Source organism: Sciurus vulgaris, assembly GCF_902686455.1.
Source record: "Sciurus vulgaris genome assembly, chromosome: 5".
In the NCBI taxonomy this organism is placed as follows: Eukaryota; Metazoa; Chordata; class Mammalia; order Rodentia; family Sciuridae; genus Sciurus; species Sciurus vulgaris.
The window spans coordinates 180,568,169-180,577,848 of record NC_136465.1 but is presented as its reverse complement, the minus strand read 5'-3'; the positions used below and the strand labels follow the sequence as shown (position 1 = coordinate 180,577,848).

The 9,680-nt window shown below is 50.9% G+C and overlaps 1 protein-coding gene across 1 annotated transcript; it reads right to left on the bottom strand.

Annotated features, from left to right (window-relative positions):
• Positions 1 to 8,594: 8,594 nt before the first annotated feature.
• On the bottom strand, positions 8,595 to 9,461 carry LOC306661147 (palmitoyltransferase ZDHHC3-like; the record flags this gene model as incomplete). The annotated part of the gene is made up of 1 exon (XM_079139933.1): positions 8,595 to 9,461. The coding sequence occupies one exon, from the start codon at positions 9,459 to 9,461 to the stop codon at positions 8,595 to 8,597; it is 867 nt and encodes a 288-aa protein (XP_078996059.1).
• Between the last annotated feature and the right edge of the window lie 219 nt (positions 9,462 to 9,680).

Below are 9,680 nucleotides of genomic sequence, written 5' to 3'. Positions count from 1 at the left end.
ACAGTCTTCATAGTTGGTATGTGCATGTGTGTGCGTGTACGTGCGTATGCGTGTGTGTTCTCACTCTGCGGAGAGGTTCAATCTGTACACACTCACGGAATTCTGTGGTCACTGTGATTCCTTCCTTCTGCTCTGGGCCTATTCTGGCCTTGAGCTGCCTGGGTGGGGGCCGCGGTGTGAGGCTGCAGGAGTCCCGGCCGGTGGTCTGCTGGTTTGGTCAGACCTTGGCTGTTGTCCTCTTCTCCCCCTTCTTCAATCTCCTCCTCCAGTAGCAACCAAGTTTCCCTGTTCCCTGTTCCTCTCTTTCTTTAAAAATCACATACAGCTGAATTTTTATTCATTCTTAATAGTTGACATCTGGTACCTACCTCCTGCCTCTCTATGATCACTTTCTAAAATAGTTCAAACTTTCTGCCACCTTCCCGCCCTTTGTAGAGGCCGTGGTCACTCAGTATTATGTAGTTCATGTCCTTCCTGCCCATTCCAGTTGCTGTGATCATGGATACGGCGGATGACACAGCAGACACCTCGGTTTCATGCCCAATCTATTCACAGCTTTTTGCCATTGGTGCAGATGTTAAGTGCCAACCCCACCATTCCATACAGGGTGCTTGGTGTTATGGACACTCACCTCAAGGCTGTGCACCCTTGGCGAACATTAGTGCCAGTCCTGGCTTCCTACTTCTAAGAGAGACTGGAACATGATCAGACTCTTCAGGTCCACAGAGCAGAGATCCGTTGCTGAGAAGTAAGCACAATACGCAACCAGAAGGGGAGCTCAGGTGCACTCCTGGACACCCACTCAGGTTATCAAAACCAGAGAAGTCCTGGAACAAAAGCAACAGCTACACACGAAAGGACGTGTGTGAAGAAGGAAGGGAGATGCATCTCGTCGGTGCAGGAGTCCAACACCTGTGACAGCACGAGGGCACAGGCTAGCAGAGGTCCCCAGGATCACAAAACCCCAGCAAGAGATCCCACAGGTATGCAAGTGGAAATTCTAGAGAAAGACCACAAAGACTGATTATTAAAGTGTTCGATGAATTAAAAGACGATCTAAGGAATGAATTAAAAGAGCAGATACAGGAAATGAAAGACCATTTCAATAAAGAAACAGAGATATCGAAAAGAAAGAATTAGAACTCCTGGAAATGAAAGACACAAAGAATCAAATCAGAAATTCACTTGAAAGCATCACCAACAGATCAGATTGCATAGAAACTAGAACTTCAGCCCTTGAAGACAGAACCTTAGGCCTTGAAGATAGGATGCATGAACTTGAGTACACAGTGTGCAATAAAAGGGAAAATAATAGAACATAATCAGAATACACAAGAACTCTGGGAAAGCATCAAGAGGCCAGGCCTGAGAATCAGTGGGAGGGAAGAGAACATGAAGATATGACCTAAGGCCACAAACATGCTCAGTGAGACAGTAACAGAGAACTCTCCCCGTCAGAAATGAAACAGACATCCACATGCAGGACCCCAAATGGACCAGACCAGAAGAGAAGTTCTCTGAGACACAGCACAATCAAAGGACCTAACATAGAACATAAGGAAAGAATATTAAAAGTTGCAAGAGAAACATCAGGTCACATTTAGGGGTAGTAAACCAATGAGGCTCATTTCTGACTTCTCGACTCAGACCCTAAAATCAACGAGGGACTGGAATGAGATATTCCAAACTCTAAAAGGAAACAATTGCCAGTCAAGATCAACAACCCCAGCAAAGCTCTTTTTCAAATCTGTTAGGAAAGTAAAAAACTTTCCATGACAAGAATGAACTAAAAGAATTCATGACCACCAAGTTGGAGCTACAAAGAATACGCGAAGATAGACTGCACACAGAGGAACGAAGAAACAGACCCCAAAGCTCCCAAATAGATGAGGACCACTAGCAGAGTCGCCAGCTAAATGAGGATCGAGGCAGAATCCAGCACAACAAAACATCAACATGGTAGCCAGCAACGAGCACATATCCATGATGACACCGAAGGCAGTGGCCTCGACTCCCCACCGAAAGACACAGAGTCGCAGAATGAACCAGCAGACAAGATCCAGCTATATGCTGTTTTCAAGAGACACATCTTATAGGCAAAGACACGCACAGGCTGGAGGGAAAAGGATGGAAAAAAGCATTCCACGCAAGTGGAGTCTGAAAACAAGCCACAACAGTTATTCTCATATATGACAAAGCAGATTTTAAGCAAAAAACAATCAGAAGGGACAAAGAAGACCACTACATCCTGGCAAAAGGAACAATCCAACAAGAGGATACAATGATCGTAAATATCTATGTGCCAGATGTCAGTATACCCAATTACATAAAAAAATACTTCGTGACATGGAATCCCAGGTAGACTCTAATACAGTCATACTGGGTGATTTCCATACCCTTATCACCAATAGACAGGTCACCAAAACATAAAATCAATGAAGATACGCCCAGCGTGAATAATGCTACAAATCAAATATACCTAATAGATATGTGCAGAAGATTTCACTCCAAAACTGCTGAATTCACTTTCTTTCCAGCAGCTCATGGAATTGTTTCCAAAATCATCTGTATTCCAGGTTGCAATGTAAGTCTTAGCAAATGCAAAACGACTGATGTGATCCTATGCATCCTATTGGATCATAATAAACTAGGAACCAAAAGCAAGAAAAGCAACAGAAACAACATAAACACTTAGAGATTGAATAATACTCTTTCAAATGAAGAAAGGATCATAGAAGAAATAAGAGAAGAACTAAAGAAAACTTTAGAAATAAAGGAGAACAGAGAACATATCAAAATCCCTGGGATAGCTGGGCATGGTGGCATATGCCTGTAAAACCAGTGGCTCAAGAGGCTGAGGCAGGAGGATTGCAAGTTCAAATCCAGCCTCAGCAAAAGTGAGGCTCTAAGCAACTTAGTGAGACCCTGTCTCTAAATAAAATACAAAATAGGGCTGGGGATGTGGCTCAGTGGCCAAGTGCCTCTGAGCTCAATCCCTGGTATCACCCTCCCCACCAAAGAAGCCTCTGGGACAGTGTGAAAGCAGTTCTAAGAGGAAAGCTTGTGGTATTGAGTGACTACATTAAAAAAAAAAAATAGAGAGATGCCAAATAAATAAGCTTATGCTCCACCTTAGGCCTTAGAAAAGAAGGAACAAACTGATTCCAGAAGCAGAAGACAGCAAATAATAAACATCAGAATGGAGATTAACGAAATTGAGACTAAAAAAAGTAATACAGAGAATCAATGCAATGGAGAGTTAGTTTTTCAAAAAGATAAAGAAGATTGATAAACTCTTAGCTAAACTAACCAAAAGAAGAGAGAAGATCCAAATAAATAAAATTAGATGTGAAAAAGGTGCTATCACCACAGACACTTCTGAAATCCAGAGGAACATTCGAAACTATTTTGAAAATTTATACTCCAATAACCTGGAGAATGTAGAAGACATTGACAAGTTTCTGGTCACATATGACCTGCCCAAACTGAACCAGGAGGTACAGAAAACCTAAACAGACCAATAAAGTCATGGAATTGAAACAGCAATTAGAAGACTTCCAATGGAGGAGAGCCCAGGACCAGGCGGCTTCTCAGCTGAGTTCTGCCAGGACTTTACACAAGAACTAACACCAGTCCTTCTCAAATTGTTTCATGAAGTTGAAAGGGAGGAAAAATACCAAATGCATCCTGTGGAGCCAGTGTAGACCTAATACCAAATCAGAAAACAACACAGCAAGGAACAAAAGCCACAGACAAACATCCCCGAGGAAAATGTAATAACACATTGGAAAACTGCATGCAGATCACATCAAGAAGACAGGAGCAAGCAAGCTTCAGCCAGGACGCAAGGTTGCTTCAACCCTGGCAAGTCACCACCTGCTGTTCACCACGCCGGCAGCGGGAAGGACGAGAACCACAGGCTGGCCACAAGGACCCAGAAAGGCCTTTGACAAAATCCCACACCCATTCATGCTAAGAACACTGAGGAAGCTGGATATAAGGACCTTACCTTAGCATCACGAAGACAATCTGTGACAAGCCAGATGTCAGGCTGATGGAGAAAACTGAGAGCGTTTTTTTTTTTTTTTTTTTTGTAAAATCAGGAACAAGACAAGGCTGTCCACTCACTACTCCTATTCAATACAGTTCTTGAAACTCTAGCCAGAGTAATCAGGCAAGAGAGGGAAATTAAAGGGATACAAATAGGAAATGAATACGTCAAGCTCTCTGTTTACCGACGACATGATCCTATATCTAGAAGACCTCCAGAGCACATACATGAATTTAGCAGTGTAGCAGGGTACTAGGTCAACACTCACAGATCTCAGATTTCCTATAGTCCAAGAGAATTCTGTTGAGAAGGAAATCAGGAAAAACATCCCATAATAACCTCGAAATGAAAAATAAAAAAGGGAATTACTCTAACCAGGGAGGTGAAAGAGTTCTAAAATGACAACTATAAAACGCTGAAGAAAGAAATCAAAGAAGACCTTTGAAGATGGAAAGACATCCCATGTTCTCAGAAAGGCAGAATCAATACAAAATGGCCACACAGCCAAAAGCAATATGTAGATTTCAATGCAATCCCCGTCAAAATACCAATGACATTCTTCAAGAATTAGAAAGAACGGTCCTTAGATTCATTTGGAAGAATAAGAAACCCTGAATAGCTAAAGAAATAATAAGCAAGAAAATCTGAGCAGGAGGCATCGCAATTCCCGATCTCAAATTATACTACAGAGCTACAGTAGCAAAGGCAGCAGGGTCCTGCATCCAACGGAAAAGACCAGAAGCCCGAGACAAAGCCTCCCACTCAGAGCCATCTGACACTGGACAAAGGTGACAGAAATACACGCAGGAGAGAGACAGCCTTTCTGACAAGCGATGCTGGGAAAACTGGATATTCTTGTTTAGAAGAATGAAACTAGATTCCTCTCTCTTACCCCGCACAGAAACCAAATCCAAATGGACCAAATACGTAGGAATCGGACCAGAAACCTTACGACTGCAGGAGGAAAACACACAGTCCACCATACATACGGTGCAGCCCGACTCCTCAGCAAGACCCAAGCCTAAGAAATAAACCAGGAACCAGTAAGTGGGATGCTGTCAAATTACAAATCTTCTGCACGGCAAAGAAAGGGCAGCACGGAGACAGCCTCAGAATGGAGAAGGCCTCTGCCAGCGGGTCCTCGGCCAGGGGTCAGTGTCCAGAATACATAAGGGACTCACAGAACTTAACACCAAAGCCCCCAGCCAGTAAGTGGACAGAAGAAATGAACAATCATGTCCCAAAAGAAGACACACAAGTGGCCAACAAATACATGAAAAAATGTTCGTCGTCTCTAGAGATCAGGGAAATGCAGATCCAAACGACGCTGAGATTTCATCTCTCTCCAGTCAGAATGGCGACTGTCAAGAGAATACATAATAAATGTTGGCAAGGATGTAGGGGAAAATTACACTCATACATTGTCGGTGGGACAGCAAATTGGTGTAGCCACTCTGGAAAGCAGTGAGGAGACACCTCAAAAAACTAGGAATGGAGCCACCATAGGACCCAGCTGTCTCACTCCTCGGTATTTATCCAAAAGAACTAAACTCAGCACACTACAGGGACACAGCCACTTCAAAGTTTACAGCAGCACAATCCACAGTAGCCAAATTGTGGCACCAGTCCAGATGCCCATCAATAGACGAATGAACAAAGAAAATGTGGTTTGTATACACAATGGAGTACTATTTAGTCATAAAGAGGAATGAAATTATGGCATCTTCTGGTAAACGAATGGAACTGGAGACTGTCATGCTAAGTGAAATAAGCCAGTCCCAGAAAGTCGAAGGAGGACTGTTTCCTCTCGTGGCACTAGAGCGAGAGAAGGGAAAGAAGGCAGTGGGGCAGGGGATCAGATTCCACAAAGCTATAGGGGAGAACAGTGGAGGAGGAGGAGGAGGGAGGGAGGGAGGGAGGAAGGGCAGGGACAGGGAGGACTTGTGGAATGACTTCAACAAAATCTAGGGTTCACACAGGTAAATGTACTGACGGGAATTTGTCCTTCACGTGTAAGTAGAAAGTACCCATCAAAAATGAGGAGCGAGCGGAAGGTCACAGAGTGGAGGAGGGTGGGAGAGGGGAGGGACGGGAACCAGACTCCTTGTGTGCGTGATTCTGTCAACAGGAAGCCGACCACCACGCACCGCTACCGTGCTGCCGCAGGAAATAAAAAGGAGGCCCTTGCCGACGGGAAGGCCAGGACGCCGCAGTCAGGGCGGGGTGAGGAGGAGGTGGGAGGCCCCGCCGGCCTTCGGGCTCTCCATGCAGCAGTGACGCTCAGGCCGCGGGCCTCCGGGGAGCTCGGAACGCAGGGCCCCTGAACAGGCCCCACGCGGGCGCCCGGCCCAGGCCAGAGCACTGCAGGCAGGCGAGAGTGACCGCCTCTGAGCACACAGCGCTGCAGCGACCGGACAGCTCAGGCCTGGACTGACCCTGGAGCCTCATGCAGCGTACCTGGCAGTGGACACAGGTGCGACACGGGCCACGAAGCTGCCGTGTTTGTGGAAAAGAGAGGAGAAAGCCTCTGGGGCCTCGCCCGCCCGGATCTCAGTCTTGACACCAAAGGCATGATGGGTAAGAGGAACGTCAGCAAGCTGGGCCTCCTCAGAACAGAGCTCCTCTGGGAGGGGACCAAGCTACAGACAGGAGGAGGACCCAGCAGGACCCGCCAAGGCACCGCTCGGGCCTCGGTACAGGCTCCCGAGCAGCGGGAGGAGCGGCACTGAGTCAGCAGGGAGGTGCACATGGAACCACAGGGAGCTCGGCCTTGGGGTGTCCCTGAAGTAAAGGGGACAGTCAGGCACTGTCCCTGAAGACCCCGCCCCATCCTAGCCAGGCGAAGGGAGCAGACAGCAGGCCTGGGCCAGGGGGAGCAGACCCAGCCTCCGAGGTCACTGCTCTCAGGACACTGGGACCCAGGGCCGCCATGTTCTCTGTGGAAGCTCTGTTCTTGCCTGTGTGCTGGGACAGCTGCCCCATGGACACTGGCAGACCAGCCCAAAAGCCAGCTGCAGCGACGAGGTCCTGCTCCTGCAGTCTCAGGTACAAACCCTGTCTGGGTGTGGGCACAGGACCGAGGGCACCCTGGAAAGGGCAGGCGGCACTGGTCCAGTGGCCACCAGTGGGCAGAACACCGTGAGGGACAGAGGCGCTGTCTGTCGCGGCCACCGAGCTGTCTCTGGGCAGCCCTGCACTCGTCAGCTTCCCCAGCAGGCCTGGGTCTCCATGCTGTCTCTGGGAACTTCCCTTGGTCTGTCTGTAGCCTGCTCCTCTGTCCTGGTACAGTGAAAGAGACAACCACACACCCAACAGAATGGCAGAATAAACAGGGTCAGCACCAAAGCACCACAAGAGGACGAGGAGAGGCAGGTGGGACGTCAAGGGTGAGGGACACAGGGCTTGCAGTACCCTGCAGCCCATGGTGCAATGGGGCATGGGCCCCAAAGCAACTTAAGCTTCACACAGGCCTTCAGACAACAACCCCGACACGGAGACCCCAGCTGCCCTGTGGTGGGCAAATGGCTCAACAAATGGCAGAACAACACACCACTGATCCCACTTAGCAAAAAAGGAATTCGCTATTAATACGGGCAAAATTCAGGTGGCTCAAAGGCGTCATGTTGAGGCCTCAGGAGGTGGCGCTGTACAATCCCATGCCTCGGCCCCTGTAAATAACACCAGGGCGACCAGGAACATCAGCTGCTGCTGAGGTCGCGGGGAAGGGGCAGGTGGCTTCTCTACACAGGCACCTCGAAGTGGATGCACAAACCCCTGTGCACACACATGCTCTGTGGTGTGACCTGAAGGATCCACCAGGGCGGACCTGAGGGAGGTGCCCACATGCAAAGCACTGGGGCAAACCTGGCAAGGTCCCGGAGCCTCTTCTCTTTCTGACAACTGCATATGCATCTCTAGTTACCTCAAAAGTAAAAAGTTGTTTTTGGTTGTGATCCACCAACAGCTTCCAAGGACCATCCAGTGGCAGTCTTGCACAGCTTGCTCAGGAAAGAACAGGAAAAGAGGCACAGACACCCGGTTCCCCTTCAGCAGCTGGCCTGACCCGGCCTGAAATGCACTGGGAGAGGCCAACAAAACAAAACTGAGAGACCGGCCACTTCCCAGAAACCCAAGAGCAAAAGTCCTAGGTGAGATACCAGCTCAGTGAATCCAACCGGAAATACGAGGAACGGGGAGAGCCGGTTTCTGAGTAGGTGAGACAGACAAGGCCCCAGCTCACCACAGGTGCTGGGCAGGCATGCAATCACTGCTCCCTACCCGGGGCGGCCACAGATCCACCATGCTTTATTCACAGCTGTGCCATGTGACCTCGCTCCACCTCAGAAGTGGGAAGGGGCGTTCCACTCCGCAGGGGGACTCTCTGCAGAGGCAGCAGTCACCAGCTCATGTGCTCAGAAGGGCGCCGAGGGTCTTACTCTCTGTAGCTAGGGTCTCCTCTGCAGTGTGGTTTGTGCCTTTGCCTCTAGAGGCCTGTGAGTGACTGGCAGGGGGTCCCCTTGCCTGGCTCTGTTCCGGGCGACCCTCAGACCACACAGTGGTGCGCCTTTGCTCTCTGAGGCTTCGGGGAAGCAAAGGGGCTGAGCCAGGCCAGGGAGATGCGGTGGCCGAAGACGGCCTTCAAATTGGACCAGGGGGACCCTTTGCGCGGCAAGTGCCTCTCCCTCTGCAGCCTCTCGACCAGGGTTCTGTCGGTGCAGATGGCGTACATCTGCATGGCGAACATGGTGGAGTTCAGGAGGAGCCCCATCAGGGCCACGAGGAAGAGGTAGACGAGGGAGCCGCGGAGGGGCACTGCGCTGTGCCTGTTCCACTCGCCCCGCGCGTGGCTGCGCAGGACGGGGACGCCCAGCAGGAGCAGCAGGTGCAGCGACGCCAGCCCCATGTACAGCGTGAAGAGCACGAAGTACTTCTGGTTGTCCTCGCCCACGCAGTTGTTGACCCACGTGCAGTGGTGGTCCATCTTGCGGACGCAGCGCCGGCACACGATGCAGTGGTGCGCGCGCGGCGGCTTGACACTGCAGCAGAAGGGGCAGTGGGCCTCGGTGTCCCGCCCCGGCCGGTTCTCCAGGGGCACCGTCCCGGGGTCGGTGAGCATGGCCCGCGCATGCGCCGCCAGCCCCAGCGCGGCCTGCAGGTGCAGGACGGTGCTGTTGGCCAAGGTGTAGACCAGGTCCCGGGCGGGGAGGAACAGCTCGTGGATCACGACCCACGCGGTGCCCAGCACCAGCAGCCAAGTGCCCGCCGCGAACACGATGCCCAGGAAGTCGCGCACGAACCAGGGGCGGCGCGCAGGGCCAGGCCTCGGGGACGCAGGCAGCGGGGTGTGGTGCGGCCCCAGCTGGGGCTTCCGCTCAAGCGCGGGGTGCGAGGGGACCTGAGCTGGAGTCATGGTCGCCCTGGGGCATGCTCGTGGCACGCTGTCCTGGTGCCAGGGCCCTGGGTGCTGTCGTCAGCGAGGAGAGGGTCCCTGTGCCGCCCTCCTCCTCCGCCTGGCGTGGCTGCCTGGTGGCTGGGGCGGAGCGCAGGGCAGGCGCGGGCGCAGGCAGGGCGTGGGCTCCCGGCTGGGGCCCCTGCGCTAGGCCCTTCAGAGTTCCAGAATGTGAGCACT